The sequence below is a fragment of the Mauremys mutica genome, chromosome 3 (assembly GCF_020497125.1).
Source record: "Mauremys mutica isolate MM-2020 ecotype Southern chromosome 3, ASM2049712v1, whole genome shotgun sequence".
Lineage (NCBI taxonomy): Eukaryota > Metazoa > Chordata > Testudines > Geoemydidae > Mauremys > Mauremys mutica.
In genome coordinates, this window is record NC_059074.1 from 153,976,658 (window position 1) to 153,997,173 (window position 20,516).

General features: G+C 43.3%; 1 protein-coding gene across 1 annotated transcript in view; it reads left to right on the forward strand.

The window, feature by feature from the left end:
• The first annotated feature begins 857 nt into the window (after window positions 1–857).
• The window catches only part of PPP1CB (protein phosphatase 1 catalytic subunit beta), a 61,990-nt gene continuing 42,331 nt past the window's right edge, over window positions 858–20,516 (forward strand). The window contains exons 1-2 of the mRNA XM_045009520.1: window positions 858–1,134; window positions 19,407–19,538. Coding sequence (XP_044865455.1) covers window positions 1,083–1,134; window positions 19,407–19,538 — 184 coding nt within the window. The 5' untranslated portion in view covers window positions 858–1,082. The remainder of the gene's footprint in view (window positions 1,135–19,406; window positions 19,539–20,516) is intronic.

Below are 20,516 nucleotides of genomic sequence, written 5' to 3' on the forward strand. Positions count from 1 at the left end.
ATACAATTGAACATGTTGGCCCTATTTTTGAGAATTTTTAACAGTTGCTTTCAAAAGTATTTTATGTCCAGTCAGGTAAGGCACCTGTTGGCAAAACCATATACACTGAAATGGTCAAAAAGTAATGCTGAAAAATATTTTGGGAATGAGAAAAATAATAGTGTTAAAGATCCCATTCACACCAGAGCATAGATCAGGCTAGCTGGAAAATCATTCTTGACACCTGCATTATAACATGGATGTAGTGAGCACAACTTGGCATTTCAGTGGGGTCAGTTTGTTTAAATAAATTGTGACCTATGACCCGTGTGGTTTCAGCGGGAGGATGTCTGCTCGGAGGCTGGGTCAGCCTATTTGAAACGTACTTTTAATGAAAACTGAGCTTCTCAAACATGGTTCCAGGAGCTGGGCCTTTCAGAAAAGCACAAGCGAATGTGACACTAAGATCAGATCAGGGGAGTTGATAAGGGCAGCTGTGAGCACGTGAGTCCCAGCGGGGAAAGCCTGGGGATGTCTGACAGATTCCCACCTGCCCGGAACGGGACGGCGGGTAGCTGCTTCTCTGACTCCCTGCCACTCAGCCTGGATAACCCCCTCCCTGCCCCCACCTGACTCTAGCGCGGCCCGGCCTCGCTCGCAGCACCGCTAGGCCCAACGGGTTACTAGACCGGGGGCCCCGCCGCGGAGCAAGGGAAGAGCAGCTCAAACATATGAGCACCTACGGGAGGGCCTGAACCGCAGAAAGAACACCCCCATTGCGCCTGCGCAGTAACATCCCCCCCCGCGCGGAGTCCCTTGCGCCTGCGCAGTTGTTGAAGTTCCGAAGCGAAGTCGCCGCCGGGAGGGGGAGTTGGCGCGTGCGCGGTGGTGGCAGTCTGGTCTCTGAGGCGGGGAGGAGGCGCGAGGGTTGATCTCCCCCATTTAACGGAGCGGGACCGAGCCCGGCGCTTTTGGGTGCCAGCGCGGGAGAAGCAAAGCGCCCGGCGGGATTCCTGGGGCGAGTCGCCGGCTCCCCTCGTCTGTGAAGCCCTCTCCACCCCGCCTTCTCCCCGCCCGGGACTACTGAGTCCGGTGCACACAAGATGGCGGACGGGGAGCTGAATGTGGATAGCCTCATCACCCGGCTGCTGGAAGGTGAGCGAGCCCCACCCCCCCGGCACGTACACACGGGGAGGGGGGGGCGAGGCAGGGGGTACTCCCGCGCGCGCACACACACCCGGGGGACGGCGGCGGGGGGGGTGCAAGGCGGGATCCTGCCCAACCCCACACCCGGGGAGGGGGGTGCAAGGCGGGATCCTGCCCAACCCCACACCCGGGGAGGGGGGTGCAAGGCGGGATCCTGCCCAACCCCACACCCGGGGAGGGGGGGGAGGACCCCCCCCTACGCGCACACAGCAGGAGATGGGGGGTGAGGCTCTCTTTGCCCAGTGGGGGAAGGGAAAGCAGCGAAGGAAGGATGGGGGGGGCGGTCACTCACGCGGTACTAGGTGCTCTAAGCTATTTCAGTGATGGGGTGGGGGGGGACACACCTCATACTGCTAGATATTTGGCTGCTGAGACGGAGAGGGATGAGGGAGGTAGGTGATGTCCTGGGTGCACAGGCCCATTCGCCATCAGAATGTGCTATTATGTTAGAGGGGCCATTGAGGGCTAGTGCTTTGAAATATGTTTGCACCAATATGCAGGAATGTGTGTGCGTGTGCCCGTGTGGCGCGGTCTCTGTAATGCGAATGCCTGGCTCATATCAGTGAGGCATGTGTTTAAAGCCCACGATTGTCCCGCTAAAGCTGCCCCAGTGATGGGTGAGATAGAAAAGCCTAGCTAGTGGGAGGTCTCTCCCTCCTTCCCATCAGGTTAGTAGCACTTTTTCATTGCTTACAAAAATTGACAAATGTTTGGGGGGGGATGTAAGAGGGGAAGCAGAAGGAATTTAGTGTACTGCAGTTCCTCTGCCCAGCTCTGAGGCTATTTCTAATGTTGGCTATAGAGAGAGAGAATAATCAGTGAGAGGGTCAATATGCCTTTTTTCAGTATTACCAAAGATATCTTTTGTTAAGGTAAGGAAAAACAGTTGACTAACTTCCCATTTTCCAAGGAGCAGGATACTACTTCTATCCTTAGCATCATCATTTGATGTTCTTGGATAGTGACTATCCAGTCTTCCCAGCCTCCTCCTGATTGCCCCCAACAAATATCTGGTGAGGGAAGGGAACAGGTACAGATATGTGTAGTTCATTTTAAAAATGGATGTAACTTCTGGATTTGGAAGGCTACCAATGTGACTTTCATACAAGTTTTGTTTTGGAGCGGGGATTCTTGGCCTGAAAGAGAGAAGCAAAATTCAGACAGATTTATTAAACTTCTGCATCTTCTCTCATTTTTGGGTGGTATCTTGTTTAACTACTTTGGTAATGTAACATAATGTATAGGTTTGTGAATATCATATTGTAGTCATTCCTCCAGCCTCCTGGGGGTGAAATGGCATGTATAATGAGCAACACTTAAAGAAATAACAAATCCTAAACTTTTCTGTTCTTCGTTGTTGGTTCTGTTAGTATGTCTGTATTTAGAGTATCCAGTGTAGTATGGGAACTTGCAGGCACCTATATTTATAATTAAACGTAGGTAGGTATTGTCTGTTCAGCATTAGGCAAGAGCTCATTTCTGTGAGTGACTTGAAGCTTGAAATACTGCTAACAAGTTTTAACAAGACACTTTTACCAGTGAAGGCTGTCTTCTGTTTTGTTTTTACTCCTGGATTACAGATAGGCCCATTTGTGACCTAGTCAGCATTCACTTCCTACCATAAGCTGAATTTTGTCTGCGTGTGTCTTGTGGGGAGGGGGGTGGGGAATGCTCTGGCTTAAATCTTTGTCTGGGATAGCACTTTCTAATATGTTTTAATTGTTTTCACTTTATTAATCTATAAATTATAGACTTGTGTTTTTAAATAGTTGTTGTTATATGTTGGTGTCTAAGCCAGCCTGTTACCATTTATCTTAAAGTATTAGCTTGTTAAGACAATAAAGCTAAAAACTTGTGTATGTCCAGTAATTGTTTTTTATCTGAAGTGCATATCCATATTACAATAGTTGATAAAATAATACAAAGTGTTACACATACAATACAATACAATAGTACAAAGTGTTGCACATACAAGGATGTATGTAACTGTTAGTCACAGGTTACAGTCACCTTGTAGGTTACTTAGGGTATGTTTACACTACTCAGCGGGTAGCGATCGATCTGTCAGGGATCGATTCATTGCGTGTAGTGTAGACGCGATAGATCGATTCCCCGATTGTTCTCCCATCGACTGCTGAACTCCAGCTTGGCGAGAGGCGGAAGCAAAATCGACCGGGGAGTCGCGGTGAGGAACAAAGTAAAGAATTTTGAATTCGATCTAAGATACATCAACTTCAGCTACGCTATTCTCGTAGCTGAAGTTGCATATTTTAGATCAATTTTCCTCCCTCCCCCCCTCCCCCCAAAAGTGTAGACCAGGCCTCAGATTCACAGTCGAGACAGTATTGTGAAAAGATTTAAGCACAAATTTCCCCAATATTAAAATGTGTGATAAAGCACAAATTTGAACAGTTAAGTCTAAAATTTGCCAAGTCTTTGTACAGACAGTTTTTTCTAACCCATCTTTAAAACCTAAGATTTTGATTTACTTTTTGTTTGACTTAAGGAAAATCGGTTTTGTTTACGCTCAACTTTGACTGACCCAGACTTACTTTTTTTTCTTCACTTAACTGCCATTGTTTAACAGAGCTTGTATAACTTCTCTGCATCAGAGGGAAAATACATCCCACTATCACTGCATTGTTCTTATGTGTGGTTTTTGTAGGTGTCCCCAAACAACAAGTATGAGGGGTTTTTGCTTTAATTTACATTTTTGCTTATTTTACCCATCTTCTAGTTTCTGCACTGTGAGTGCACCATAGGATGAATAAAAGCTTGACTACTGCAATTTTAACTCTAAAGTTTCTTTTATGTAATCAGATACTTAGCAATTTATGGTTTATTTGCATTGCTTCTACTTTGGTAAAGCTGTAGTGTAAAATGTGTTTCAAGCAAAAAGTAAGCCTGTTAATTCTCAATCTAGGAGCAATATTTTACATATTGTCAATTGTTTTTACCATTTCCAATTAGATGGCCAGAAATAGTGGTTTTATAGTGCAAAAATGTATTTAAAAGCTTTAAGAGAATCTTATTGCAGTGTGTTGGTCCATAGCATGTTCTAGGGCTTTCTGCTCCCTTTAAATGAAACGGATGGCTTTAACTTTGAACAGCAGTGACAGAAGTCTTTCAATAGCTGGTGCTTGCAACCCATTTTGCAATGTACTAACTCAGGGTTTCTCAAACTTCATTGCACTGCGACCCCCTTCTGACTACAAAAATTACTACACAACCACAGGAGTGGGGACGGAGCTCGCCCAAGCCTAGCTGTCCTGGGGTGAGGGGGCCAAAGCTTGAGCCCCACTGCCCTGGGGAGCGGAGGAGGGGCAAAGCCTAAACCCAAGGGCTTGGGGCCTGTAACCTGAGCCGCACTGCCCAGGGTTAAAGCAGTTGGGCTTCGGCTTTGGCCCTGGGCCAGGTGGGCTCAGGCTTTAGATTCGGCCCTGGGCAGTGGTGCTCGGGCTTTGGCCCTACGCCCCAGCAAGTCTAAGCTGGCCTTGGTGACCCCATTAAAACAGGGTCACAACCCACTTTGGAGTCACGACCCACAGTTTGAGAACCACTGTACTAACTGTTTATAAAAATAGCAACAGTAGCAAGAAACTTCTGCCCTCTTTGGGTTGTTGGATGACTACACCTGTTTTTGAACATTAACCTAGGAGTCATGATCCATGCAGTCACTTTGAGACTGGATTACAGTACTGTAATTGCTTAGTACTTAGTCAGTCAAGGCCAATTAAACTCCGTCTTGTACAACACAGAGCAACCTGTCTCTCTTGATCAGAACTAGCTGCTGAGAGCACATCAGTTAATTCCACCCTCCACTTGCCTCCCTTTTGTTGCTAGGTCCTAGTTCTCAAAGTTCAGACGCATACTACCTCTGAGAATGCCTTACCATCTGAAGCTCATTGACACCTGCACTCATGAACACACACACTTATTTCAGAGAATGAAACTCTTGAGAGCTGGAAGGCAAGCTTCTTAATGCTGGATTCTAGACTAAACACTCCTCTTGAAGAGATCAGAGCAATTCTTAAATTGGCTTGTCAGAGATCATTTCAAAACCCACCTTTTCATAACATCATATTCCCATACATGCTAGAGAACTTAGGTTCTTCCCTCCCTTTTTAAGTGGTGAACTCCAGGATGCCAAGAGGAGCCCATTTTTTAATTCACTTTGTCTTTATTTGTAACTTGTTCAGAATATAAATGCTACGGTTATTAGTGCCTTAGAACAGTGGTTCTCAACCATGGGTATGTGTACCTCTGGGGGTATGCAGAGGTCTTCCAGGAGGTATATCAACTCATCTGGATATTTGCCTAGTTTTACAACAGGCTACATAAAAAGCACTAGTGAAATCAGTACAAACTAAAATTTCATAAAGATTACTTTATACTGCTCTATACACTGAAATATAAGTATGAAATTTATATTCCAATTGATTTATTTTATAATTATATAGTAAAAGAGAAAGTAAGCAATTTTTCAGTAATAGCGTGCTGTGACACTTATGTATTTTTGTGTGATTTTTATAAGCAAGTCGTTTTTAAGTGAGGTGTAACTTAGGGGTATGCATGACAAATCAGACTCCTGAAAGGGGTACGATAGTCTAGAAAGATTGAGAACCACTGCCTTAGAAGTACCTGTTATGTAAAGAAAACAAGTACACCTCTACTCCAATATAACGCAGTCCTCGGGAGCCAAAAAAATCTCATTGCCTTATATCGGGTTTGGTCCAGTACGCCGTGCCAGACTGCACTGGCTTTCCCAGCGGTGATTTAAGGGGCCCAGTGCTCCAGCTGCTGCAGGGAGCCCCGGGCCCTTTAAATCTCCGCTGGAGCGCTGGCAGCAGGGCTTGGGTGGCACTTTAAAGGGCCTGGGGCTCCCCACTGCTTTACTGTGTTATATCCGAATTTGTGTTATATCGGGTCACGTTCTATCGGGGTAGAGGTGTAGAATGAATACTGCATGCTAGGAGTAAACTGGCTGGTTTATAAGGTATGCTGATAGCACAGAACATAGCTGGCACACCTTGTCCTTTGTCTCATTTTCCTGCCCTCCAGCTCCTAAGAGCTGGCAGCCTTCCACCCCTATTCTCCTTGCACTGGAATGGCACTGGGATGGGGAGAGACCCTCTGCTTTTTCACTTAATGCTTGCAGACATGTACCATAAGCCTGGTCTTTGAACCTGGTGGCTATTGAGTTATGGCTACTAGATACAGGGTATGTGTGTTGATTAGGGGGCTGCTGAGAATCAGGGCTTGTCTAGACACACAAGTTGTGTTGGTCTAACTTAAAGCAGTTTTAACTTAAGCCAGTGCAAACCTCTCTGTGGACACAACTGTTTGAAACTGATTGTTGTTTGTATTGTAGTAGCACCTGGGAGTCCCCAACATAGACCAGATCCCCTTTGTGTTAGGTACTGTACAAACACAAAATAAAGACTCTTCTCTGCTTCACAGAGCTCTGTTTAGCTTCAGCCTGTAAATTTACTGATGTAAACCAAACATAAGAGTTTCATAGATTATAAAGCCAGAAGAACATTGTGATCATGTTGTTTGACATCCTGTAAAACACAGAATACAGGACTTCCCTGGATTAATTTCTGTTTGAACTGGAGCATTGAGTTTATCACTAAGGTATGCCTTCCAGTCCTTAAACCCAGTGGTTCTCAAAGTGTGGGTCGAGACTCTAAAGTGGGTCACGACCCCGTTTTAATGGGGTTACCAAGGCTGGCGTTAAACTTGCTGGGACCTGGGGCCAAAGCTGGAGTGCTACTGCCCAGGGCCGAATCTAAAGTCTGAGCCCAACTGTCCGGGGCCAAAGCTGAAGCCCAACGGCTTTAACCCTGGGCAGTGGGGCTGAAGTTACAGGCTCCAAGCCTTCAATTTTTATCATCTATCTTGAATTGTGGACGCAAGTTCTGGGCATAGTATTACCGCAGTGGTTGCCCCAGTGCCAAATACAGATGCAATGAAATTTACTCCTATTTGATATTCCCCTGTTTATGCATCCAAGGATTGCATTAGGCATTTTGGCCAGAGCATCACCAAACAGACTTAAATCAATTTAAGGCCCGATCTACACTTAGGTTTGTTGGAATAGCTACATTGGTCGGGGTGTGAAAAATTACACCCCTGAGCTCCGTAGTTAAGCTGACCAAACCCTGGTGTAGCTGCAGCTAGGTCAGTGGAAGAATTCCTCTGTTGATCTAGCTAATGTTGCTCAGGAAGGCAGATTAACTACAGTGGTGGAAGAAAACCCTTCTGTTGCAGCAGAAAGAATCTACAGTATGGCATTTACAGTGGCACGGCTGCAGTGCTGTAGCTGTGACACTGTAGAGCCCATAGTGTAGACCATAGGTAATCAATAGGTGGATTGCGGGCCAAATCCAGACTGCCAGCTACTTTTGAGTGGACTGTGAAATCTTTTTGTATACTTATTACCGTTATTGATGTTGCGGTGTGAAAAATGTTTCTCTGGAGTCTGGACTTTGACTATAACTTGACCAAGAAATTTGGACCTTGACCAAAAAATAGACTATTCCCTGGTGTAGACGTATTCTGTGAGACAATTTTTCTTTCTAAACTCTGATTTTTAGACCAGGTGTAAGAAAGCTTACTAGTTCTGTTAATACTAGTTCATCAAACTGTCTATCACCTGATAAGTTGTGAAACGTTATTCCGTAAAGTGTGAGTGTCTCTTAACTTATTACATTTGTTCAAAATGTATGCAACATAGATTAATCAGAGCCTTACAGTTTAAAGAAAGATAATGGTCTCAGCTGGCTCCCTCTCTGGTACAGTCTGAGACATTTGCTGATATAAGACTTGTTTCCATATTCAAAAAAAGCTGCAAGTGCCCAATCAAGTGGAGAAAACTTATTTTAACCTTCTGTTTCAAAAATTGATTTTTGGGGAATTTGATGTCATTGGACAGTTGTAGCTACTTGAATGTGGAAGCAAGAAAGTCTGCTGGTAACATGAAACTCAAACACACTCTCATAGTTCTGGGAGAGAATTGCAGCCAAGATACATTCTTTAGAAACACTGGCCTTTTCAGCCAAAAGTACAATTGTCTGCTTATCTAAAGGTTACTATAAGATTGGTGGTTGAAGGTCTGTTCAGCTTTTCTTGGTGCATTTGCAGCACTCAGAACATAGCGAGCTTCCAGAGCAGCAAAGGAAAGAAACTTTTTTTTTAAAATAATAAATTGTGCATGTAAAAGCACTTACATGGCATAAGGTGTTGGGAGGTAGCAGTAGTTTCAGAGTATACATAATTCTTTGAAAAAGCTGAAAATCTAGTTAGTGATGTCCATTTGTTTTGTGGAACTGTTGACATTTTGTGTAATTAATGTTCAATAACAAATACTGAAAAAACAAACTAGATTACACTGCTTTAAAATCATGTCATTTGGACTAGTCCGTCCTTGAACTCCTAGAGTCTTGATGAAACTGAAGTTAATGAAAACGCAAGAATAGAGAGACAAATGTTTCACTATTGACAGAATACAAGTTTTTATATGCTATAGAACATTGGTTCTAGCTCAAACAGTTTTTGAGCTAGAGGCCACTAAAATCAGATAGCAATTGTAAATATGTAAGGGAGGCAAGCGCATGAGAGATTTTTAAGCTGTACATTGCAAACCCCCATAGCTGAAACTAATCCTTGGAAAGATGGAACTCCCAGCGTTCTGATTGCTGTTATTAGTTTCCATCTCTGGTGGCTTGAGGTGTTTTACTTAAAATAATCACTGGTTCCTCTGATCAGATTAAAAAATAAATAAATACAGGCAATCTTCAGATTCCTAGTCATCCTTGTCTAGTCAGTCCTTGCTACACAGTACCAGTAACATGAAGAAAACCTCTTGCTTGCCCAGATTTACACGTAAGCTGCCATACTCTGAAGCACACTAAATTTTGTCTTTTATATTTGTCATAGTAAAATAGTGTGCATTGCATAATATTCCTATTGCGCAATGTTGGAACCTAATCCTACCAGGTACTAAACATCTTTAATTCCTGTTGATTTCAATAAGAGTTAGACACTTGGCACTTTGCAGGGTCAGGTCTTCATGCAGAACTCGGACTAAAGGCTGAGATTGGAATAGTTCCAAAATGAAAACTGTAAGCTAAATTCAAACCATTCAATATTGTGGAAGAAAATGACAAACTGTTTTGGTTGTTTTGAAAGATCACTTTTCTTCCTTTTCACAAAGCACTTAAGCATAAAGGAGTCGTCATTCTTTTTTCTCTCTTCTCCCGTACGTTATTGCTTCAAAAATGTTTTTTTATACTTGGCTTGTGGGGAAAGTAATTTGGCACTCTGGGATAATGCTGTTGTATGCCACATCCCGGAATGGATCATCATAGATGTGGGAAATGAGGGACATTCTCAGAAAAGAAAAATAGAACTAGAAAAGGGCTATTTTAAGGATATACAAATTATGAAAAATAGACTGCAAGGAGCAAACTGTCATTTTGATTCAGACATGAAGTATCACAGATACAGCCAGTGGTGGGGAGAGAGAGTATAACAGTTTAAAAAGAAGCAGGATATGAGTTTGCTTTATCTTCTCCCCCTGAAAAGAAACTTCAGAGACAATTGTAATAGTGATTGTTTCAACTGATAGTGTTGGGAGGGTAGGAGTATCTTGAAATTAATCTTGGGTAGGGAGGGTAATAAAAAGGCAGGAATCATATTGCATTTTAAACACCGGTCCTGAAGGGCACTAAAATTGTAAACTATCCCATTCTTAACAATCTGTAAATCATGGAAAGGTTGAAATAGGGGGAGAGAGAGCAGGATAAAACTCTTGTCCATTTGGATGACCTCATTATTGTAAAAGTAAGGAAATTTTCAGTTTGCCACTTTTGTATCTCGTTAAGGTTGTAACGAAGTATTGATTGCTTACATGGCATAGAGTATATAAACAGAAAGATATGTTAAAGAACAATTTTAGCATGAATCCCTCAGCTTTCTTGCATTCAGAGTACTGCTACATTTTAATAGAGATGAGAAAAAAGCAATTATTTAATTTTAATATAATGAAATGTGCTTTTAATGTGGAAAATTGAGCTGAATTTTTTTTATTTAAGTCAGTGACTTGGGATGTGGTTGTGGATTTTAGAAAATCAAATCAATGTAGTTAGTACTGTGTGTTCAAACATTGAAGCATACTATATTTGGCTACTTAGCCAGGTCAAGTTTCATATGAAACTGATCTCAGGGAAGAACATCAGATCTTACTGTTTAACAACTTAACCTGTAACATTTTCCTTCAGAATTTTAAAGGTGTTTGAAAAAACCCATCTTAAGCTTGTCTCCAAAGCATAGGTTTTTTTGTTTTTGTTTTGTTTTACTTTTGTGGTACAATTTCATGCTTTCCTAATCTAGACTAGTTCATTTTAGTATTTTAACAAACCCCACAACTCCTAAAAATAAAAATCTTAACATTAGTGAGCTTTGCACTCCTTTTATATATATACTTTTTTTGCTCTTTGTCTAATGCAGATGAATCACCTTGGGGGCAGGTATCTATTCTTAGTTGTCTAAATACCATGCACATGCATAGCATTACATAAATAGTAATCTGAGTCCCTATCTTTACCTAGAACTTCTGAAATATAATCAGAGAGCCTTGATATTACATGGGTCATTATGTATAAAATAAGACCTTTTTTCTGATTCAAAACCATGTTGAAAAATGTTTGCTTAATCCTAAGGCTTTGTCTAACAGTACACCTGGGGAAACAGCAATTGTCGATTACTACCATGGATTACTTTCCTAGTGTAGTTGGAGGTTTCTTGTGGCTTTTTTTTTTTTTAATTTAGAAGGCCTCTTCAAGACTTATAGTATGTAGAACAGTTCTAGTTTTGCATGGGCTGTTGAGATTGGTTACCTAGTTAACTATTTTTTGAATAAGTTTGAAACTTGTGTTTAAGTATAATGAAAAAGCTTATACTATTGAATTGGTTGTTTTGGGTACTTTTTTTATTTTTATTTTTTTTCTAACCTCAAAAACAGATTAAAACTGAATAAAAGCATTTATGGCTGTATCTGGAATTCTTGAATTTCCTTGAATCCTGTCAGTGTGATATTGAACTGAAATTGCACTAGTAGCATAGTTCCATTTCCTAGTGAAGGATGAAGCTCGTGTCCTTGTCCAGATAGATTTAGGGTAGGTCTTCTCTGCAGAGTTAATTGTGGTGATCAATACCCTGGGGCTTACCCCTACATTGGCCTAATTTGGGTGTGAGTGGCTGCTTCCACAGTGGTGCTGTACTTGTGTGAGGTGCTAGGACTTCTAGGGTCATATTCATGATTCTTAGTTCTGCAGTGAGCTGTCACTTTGTTTTTTTGTTTGTTTTGGTTTTTTCCCCTCAGTGAATTGTGGGAGAACTTGTCTGTCCTTCTGGGCACATGAGAGGAATTGTGGGAAGGCATTGGAGGACTATCAGCAGGCCGTCCTTAGGCATAGGCAGAACATGCAGCTGTGTAGGGCACCAGTGACCAGCTCCCACCTCCCCACCAGCCCTCCTGTGTGTTCCTTCGGGGGTGCAGGGCCCTGGACAACTCCCTCTGCCCCACCCCCATTTTCCTTCCCTCCTCCCAAGCCCCCTCCCCCCCAGTGACGGACATGCCCCGGGGGATTAGTGGGGGGGCCTGCTGCTGGCAGCAGGGGTCAGGCCTACTCCTGCACTCACAGGCGGTGGCAGGAAGCAGAGCAACCCAGCCCACTCCACTCCGCTGGCAGGCTCCCTGCTGTGTCACTCTGCATCCCGCTGCCGGTGAGTGCAGAGGGAGGGGAGGCTTCCCCCAACCCCCCTCCCCCAAGCAACATGGCTGAGGCGGGGGGAGCAGAGTGGGCTGGGACCAGGTCATTCTGCTTCCTGCTGCTGGCGCCAGGCCCCCTGCTAATCCCCCAGGGCGCTCTGGGCCTGTGGAGCCCCCCCAAAACAGCCCACCACATCTCCTGCCTCTGTGGCCCTGCAGGCTTTGAGCGCGGGCAGTGGGGGGAAAGTAAGTTCTTGGGTTGCATAGGGCACCATAATTAGTAGGGATGACCCTGACTATCAGCATTTGAGTGGCTTGGCCTATGCTCACAGTGTAAAAGGAGGTGGTTACCAGCCGTAGGCTATGGCTACATTAGCGCTTCAAAGCGCTGCCGCGGCAGCGCTTTGAAGCGCTAAGTGTAGTCAAAGCCCCAGCGCTGGGAGAAAGCTCTCCCAGCGCTGTCCGTACTCCAGCTCCCTGTGGGGAATAACGGACAGCGCTGGGAGCCGCGCTCCCAGCGCTGGGGCTTTGACTACACTGGCGCTTTGTAGCGCCGCAGTTTGCAGCGCTGCAGAGGGTGTTTTTTCACACCCTGCTGCAGCGCTGCAAATTTGCAAGTGTAGCCATACCCTGAGTGTAAGCAGTGCTCAGGCTTTAGCCTGTATCCCAGGATTGGCCAGCTACTTTGACTATCAAGTACCACAGTCTTGGGTGAGGTTTGGTGTGTGGATGACTGTAGCACTTGTAGTGTAGATATACCCTGAGTTAACTGTGCAATGAAGACAACTCTCTTGAGTGTATCATCTGCCTTAAATTCCACTGCTTATGAGGTATTGATGCAATTGTGGTCCCTAGTAAGACAGGGTAGATTATTCTCTGAAAATGTCTCATTCTTTATCCTCTGAGTCCCGACTTCTTCCAAAGAAAGAACAGTTATAAGTCTGTCTGAGGGCCCTCTTGCAGAGTTCCAGTTTATCCTCTAACACTAGAAGCTGCTCTGGAGGGTTAGTAAGGCTACAGTTTTCTCATGGAAATTTTAGTAAATTTCCCAGCAGAAGTGCAAGATAAAAAGATAAGTAATTGAAAGGTCACTAAATGATGTAACTTCACAACATTAGCATACACGAGATTGTAGTGGGGGTGCTGAAAGGTGAGGCTGGGGGGGGCAGGCAGGCAGAGTTTTGGAGAATGAGCCCATCCCACACACCTCTTTCGATGACAGCTCCTGTCTTTTATGGATGAGTACAGCTTCCCACTCCAGGCGTTGTGATCCTGTGCTTCAGGTCATAATGCCACTCAGTTTGGGCCTAATCAAATGTGTTTTACAGTTGTTTCCAAGATGTCTCGGACTTTATTCAAATTCATGATTTCTGTGACAGAACTAGCCTAGGTAAGGAGATGTGAGAGGTGGAGTCTTCATTGTACTGAAGATGCTCAGCTCTGTCTCCCCCTCATGTCTGACTCTGCATCTATACAGTGGAACAGATAATGCAGTGCCCATAGGAGGTCTATGTGTCTGGAAGGCTGCTAGATGATTGAAGCCCAATCCAGCTAAAAACCAAGTTAATGTTGGTAGGCTCTGAGAAGCAATAAGAAATGGTGAGAGCCATGCTTGTACCTAGTTGGATAGATTAGTGTGCCATTTATAACAGACTTGCAGTATTAGAGGGGTATTGGATCCAAGATTGCTGTTAGATGTTAAGGTAACATGGATGGCAGTACCACTTTTCATCTGCATCTGGTAAGGCAAATGCAATCACCTTTCTGGGAGTGGACTTTGCTATCGATATCAGTGTCTTTGAGCTTATATGTAGGGACGTTATACTGGTATAAGGTGTGAATTCAAACTGTTGTTATACTGGTATAACTCCCCATGTGGGGACACATTGCAGTATAGTTTTTTATAGTTTTAACTTTTTCCCAGTGTTTGTCACTGTGGAAGGTAGTTTACCTCAACCTGCTAACTTGAGTTGAACCTACAAAGCTGCCTTATCTTCACTAGGATTTTACTTCAGTTAATTAACTAGTTTGCTAACTTAAGAATGCTTTTTTTTGGTAGAGACAATGCCTGAGTGATTTGGTACCAGATGACCTCAGATTACCTCTATCCATGTGCTGTATTGCCTCTCTTGTTCTCATACTAAAGCTTTTCTTAAATGTAAATCCATGGAGGCTGTTGGCAGCATATTCTTCATGAAAAATCCCTTGGTTCTGAAGCTTGCTTTGTTTTCCCTTTTCCAGTCGTCAAGAAGCTCAGACCTTGTAAAACTCCTAGGCATTGGTCTGCTGGTCAAGTAATTAATGAGATAAGAAGTTTGACTTTGTATCTGGTTTGATACTGTGAATTATATAAAGGCTTACTGTGTTTTTACATATTTAAAAAACTTCTTTTTGTGGATGTAGTAAGTGCCCAAAGAAATGGGTGGTAGATGTGCTTAATCTACAGAGGAGCATATTTTTCTGGTTAGGATATAGTCTCCTGTGTATTTTTGCTACATATGTGCTCTTTCAGTATTATCTGTAGGATCATCAGTAGATGAAGCAGTATACATTGAAAATTAGATGAGAACATGCTAAAACTCATTTTACTCCCAAACTAGAAAAGGAAGGGAAAATTAGACATTTTTAACGTTCTTGACAAGGCAAATTAAATCAAGAGAAACAACAATTTGTTGAAGGAAAGTATCAGAGGGGTAGCCGTGTTAGTCTGGTTCTGTAGAAGCAGCAAAGAATCCTGTGGCACCTTATAGACTAACAGACGTTTTGCAGCATGAGCTTTCGTGGGTGAATACCCACTTCTTCGGATGCAACTTCTTCACTTGCATCCGAAGAAGTGGGTATTCACCCACGAAAGCTCATGCTGCAAAACGTCTGTTAGTCTATAAGGTGCCACAGGATTCTTTGCTGCTTCTTGAAGGAAAGTGAAGTTTAATTACTATAGTTTGAGTCATAGGCTGCATACAGTTTGATATCATTCTTGGACAAGAGCCTTTAGGTAAAGCTTCAAAATTAATTAATCGCTTTTATATTTAAAGCCAACCATAACATTATTGAAGCTTTATAACTTTGTAAGTTCTTCAGGACAGGGACTCTCTTTGCTGTGTTTTTACAGTAATTCCTTAGCACAGTGCAATACCTACATGCTGCCACATAATACAAACAACTAAAATGTTGTAGGAGTGAGGGGGCATTTTAGTGTGTTGCTTGCTCAGTTTGCAACACAAGTGCAAGGGCTATTAACTGTGAGGCCTTTACATTATTCATCACTTCCTTTGGCTGGAATACTTCCAGAATGTGTGTTTATATAAAGTGCTAAAGGAAAACATTCCAAAGAATACCATTCAGCAAGCATTCTTAATATGTTCAGAACTGAAAGCCCATACACCCATGTGGCTCTTGACGCAACTCTTGTGTTTAGCCTCTGGCCTTCTCGTTGCTAGGAAAAGGTGTTTTTAGCACATGAACTAACATGTTGGGTCATATGTTAAAACACTTATTCCTAGTGAATGCAAGATCTGAGTTGCCTGTTTATTTTATTTCTAATCTTAGTATGGTTATGTGGCTAAAAATTCTTAACTAACAAGATGTGACATGTTGGCATTGTTCTTGTCGATTAGTCTAGTATTACAGCTGGCATGCATCAATAGAACAAAGCAGTTTCTAGCTTGTGTTTGGGCCATAGCTTATTTAATCAGTTTACTCAGCAGTTTTTTTGACCCAAGAACCTATTGTTGTAAACTTAACAGTCCAGTTGCCCTACTCCCAGTCCTGAGCTCTTAACTATCAGCAGTATGATACTATGGTTACATCTACACAGCACCAATGCCTGCCTGCCTCCCAACCCCCACGGTAGTGACACTCGGAACCTGGCTCAAGTGTCTGGGCCTCGCATTACAAGACTAAATAGCAATGTAGACGGTCCTGCTCGGACTGAAGCCCCGGCTCTGAAATCCACCAAGATGGTGAAGTTCTTAGAGCCTGGGCTCCAGGCCAAGTGGGAATGTCTACTCAGCTATTTTTAGCCTTGTACTGGGAGTCTAGGTCAGCTGATCCGGGCTCTGAGACTTGCTTCCTGGGATTTCTTTCTGTTGTATAGATGTACCTTTTGATGGTTAAAAAGAATAGATTTTTTCTATTTGGCTGCTATTTTGAAAATCAAGTATTATATACTCAAAATATGCATATGTCTATTATGGGAACATATTAGGAAACAAGTGCAATGAAAATTAGTGTTTTGATGTTCACAGAAGCACTGGACTTCACTAAATGTACAACATAGGAATACTGTTATCCCAACTATACTTTACTCTGATTTCAAAAATTTCCTGAAAATCTGTTTTGAAAAGAATGAATTCCTGTATCTTGTGTACGTGAGTGCACTCTATCTTTATGAACTAATTGACCCACCTTTTATAGATCATTGGTCCCCAGACTGTGGGGCATGACTCCCCAGCAGGTGTGGAGGAACATTTGGCAGGGGGGAGAGCATGGTGGGAACCTGACTCCGGCCCCTTTCCTTTGCCCAGGTCCCAGAGGTGTGTGGGAAGATTACATTATGGGCGAGGAGGGGGAGCGACATAAAAAGTTTGGGGACCACTGTTTTAGAGGCTGGATAGGAAGAAAGCTGCAGTAGTTGAGGTCGTCTTTGGCCACAATGGAGCCGCTAATATAAATATTTAGGTAAAGTTATCTTTCCGCCAAGAATGTCTTCTGTGCTTGATAGAGAACAAGAAAGGGAACTATAGGTGTAACTGTCCATGTGACCCTACACTACTGGTTAACACACCTGTTTCAAATTGATCAATTTTGAATTAGTTGCATTACTTAAAAGAATAACTACCTCTTTCTGTACTTTGTTATAAAATATAAAGGGAGCTTTTGACATGATTTTGGGATTTGAAAGCAATTTTTGTAACCCACAATACTAAACTCTTGACTTAGAATTGAAAGTAAGGGGAGGTGCAAGGTGGTTTAAGCCGAAGTTTAGGCTTCTGTTTTTGAAAACTTTTTAGCTTGTGAATAAAAAGTTAATTAACTTTGTTCATGGATTGAAAGTCTACACTCTGTTAACACTGAAACTATTTAAGTGATAAAAACTTTAGCATAAAATCTTGAATACATATAATTTTAGCTCCTTGTGATGCAAACACTTTATTCACATGAATAGTTCTGTTGACTTCAATGGTTCTAGTGCAGTTAGTTGCATATGGATTTAAGTGTTTGTAGGCTCAGTTCTTAATTTTTAATATTCTTGTGTTTTGCCTGTTATGCTACCCTTATTAAAAAGCCTCTAATTTTTTAATCTAAAGTTGCAATAGCACAAGTGAAACTAATTTTGTAAAGTCTCAACCAGATGTAAATAAATGATTAGTGATTTAGATCTTACTTTACTGCACCCTGGAATTGCAATGCTTTTAGAGCAAAGTGCTTGATTGCTAAATTCATGACCATTCAGTGACCATCTTGGCTTGCTATCCCACACATTTCCTTTTGGATTACATACTTGAGTCATGAGGTAAAATTATTTTGACTGGGCTGAAGAACATTTCGGCATTAACAAAAAGTGTTTAGTCTTCAGTGTTGAGATGCTCTAGGATTCTTTCCTAGTCAATTATGAGAACTTGTCTGTCCTTCAGGGCAACTTCTGCAAAGGGCATTGTAGGACTCTTAACATTCAGGATTTGTTTTTTGTTTTGTTGTGGGTGGTTGTTTTTTTTCCCTATGGCTTCACGGCGAAGTGGGTGTATTCCCGCCCTAGTTAAACTGGAGCTGAGCTCTAATCTATACCCTCAGTTTAAAGCACCTCTGAACCTGGGGCAGAGGCTAACCCAAAGCCTGGGCAAACTTCAGTGAAGAGAGACCCTCAGAAAGCTGGTGTTGCTCTTCCACTGTCCCTCCCAGGAAGTGATAGTCTTTTGTGATCGTCCTCCCTGAGCTGTTAAAGAGGCCTTCAGCGCTGTCCCTTTCAGCCCCTTTGATTCCACTTAAAAATAACCCCATCAGAATTGACCACCAGATAGTAAGAGGCTTTCAGCCCCTATCTTTGTATACCATATTCTTCTTTATCAACTATAGGAGTATCCTTTAGCCTTGCTTGCATCCACATTTGATCTACCATTGAGTACCAGTACTCTCTTGCTCTGCCTTACTAGAACAGCTGTCAGTTTCCTCTGGTTCCTGGATCCTGCTCTTGAACATAGAACAAGGAATATTTCACCCTAACCTACATATGGAATGCTCTGTCTGGTTGGTTGGTTGAGCTTGCGAAGCCATAATGTCTTGATATTTGTCTGGCTAATGTGATAACTTTTAATTCTGCATCTGATCAATCCTAAAATGTCATGGAATGTTCTAGGCATCAGTAAATGGTACCTAATTGATTTCTGGGGAAATCAAAACACCAAAAGAGGGAAAGTAAGGAACACTAGCGCCTTTTCTCTGTTTAGTAAAGCCAGAGCTTCAAGCTCTTCTGCAATTGTCAGTAGATCAAAGAACTGGTTGATGGAACTCATTAATGCCTTCCAATATCTCACCTCTGCCCATTCTCCCAAGAGCTGAATATATTGCTATCCTGAATGACTTATCTCCTAGACGTGTACGTGTGTGTGTGTGTGTGTGTGTGTGTGTGAGAGAGAGAGAGAGATATATCTTGGTATGGGGGATACACAGTCCCTAGTGGGGCTGGAGATTTGGGGACCTTGGTATGGGGAAGGGGCAGTGGTGCTGCACACCCAACTGCTGGTATGGGTATGGAGAATGGGGGCACCTCAGAGGGAGGGAATGGGGGGGCACACAACACAGGGTGAGGGGAGAATGAGTGGGCCCTAGCATGTGGTGGCGTGGAGAATGGGGGACACAGTAGCCCCCAGGCATGAGGGAGAGAACATGGGAGTTGCAGGGACTCCTGCGATAGAGGGGGAAAGGGAGGGTGGCACTCCAGGAAGGATGAAGGAGCCCTGGTGTGTTCAATAAAGAAGTTAAGTGTTCTCCCCAGTAGATATTTCATAAAAGCAGGAAATAAGATAGCTCTTCAATAGGAATTGGAGACTAGTCAGACATGTTTTTGTGGTACACTTAAATTTTTTTTAAAGGCGAGTTTTGGTGTCATTATAGAAGCTTCTCCAATTAAACTTTCTAATGTTGCCTTAACACAAACCATGCTAGAACGTGATTTGTTTCAGATCAAGGTTAAAATGAAAACTAAATTGTTCAAGTTCTTGATACAATAAGGATGTCTGAACTCTAGATACTAGTGTTCTACCCCTCCCCCCCGATAGTTCAAACATAGAATACTTTTTATTCCTGTAATACACTAGTGACGAAAGCAGTATAAATGTGTGGATAAAAGCCTAGTCGTATGGCAGCTAGGTGTCCACTGTGCAATCCTCCTAAACAAAAGTGTGCCTTGGTGATATTTACATGCAAAAATTGTTTTGCTTTTCAGTGCGAGGATGTCGTCCTGGCAAGATCGTGCAGATGACAGAAGCAGAAGTTCGAGGATTGTGCATAAAATCACGAGAAATCTTTCTTAGCCAGCCTATTCTCCTGGAACTGGAGGCACCGCTGAAAATCTGTGGTATGTAAATACGTGTGTATCTTGTCTTATATCTCTAGTGTATACTTCAAAATTGGCATTTTGTTGGGAAAGGTGGAAACATAATAAATTGAAGATGGTTTTTTGGTGGTTTTGCACCTTTGTCTGAGGGCTTGGCTACACTGGAGAGTTGCAGCGCTGGGAGTTTACAGCGCTAGTCATCCAGCTGTGTAGGAACAGCGCTGGTGTGTGGCCACACTGACAGCTACTAGCGCTGGTGTGTGGCCACACTTGCAGCATTTGCAGCGCTGTATTGAGAGGTGCATTGTGGGCAGCTATCCCACAGAGCACCTCGTCCCACCTTTGCCGTTGTGGGAAGGGGACGGAAGGGTGCGGGTCATTCCGCTTCCTGTCCCAACGCCCCGTGGTGCATCGCTTCACATCCCAGCAGTCACAGTTGTTCCGGCCATGTTTGGCGCCATTGTGAGTCTCTTGCTGTGTTTTACTCTCTGTGTGAAGCGCGATTTCTGAGGGAAATGGAGCCCGAGCTGCTGAGGACTGTGCTGATGACTGTCGCCAGCACATCACGTTTGGCAGTTGAGCTATTCCTTCAGCTCCAAAGTGACAGCGAGGAGTCCGACGATATTGAGTCGCCTGCCGCGTGTGACACTAAATTGCTTGTGGCATTCACGGAAATGCTCAGCACCGTGGAACGCCGCTTTTGGGCTCGTGAAACAAGCACTGAGTGGTGGGATCACATCGTCATGGAAGTCTGGGACGACGAGCAGTGGCTACAGAACTTTCGCATGAGAAAAGCCACTTTCATGGGACTGTGTGCTGAGCTTGCCCCCACCCTGCGGCGCAAGGACACAAGATTGAGAGCTGCCCTGACGGTGGAGAAGTGGGTGGCTATTGCAATCTGGAAGCTGGCAACTCCAGACAGCTACCGGTCGGTCGGGAACCAGTTTGGAGTGGGAAAGTCGACCGTTGAAATCGTGTTGATGCAAGTTTGCAGAGCCA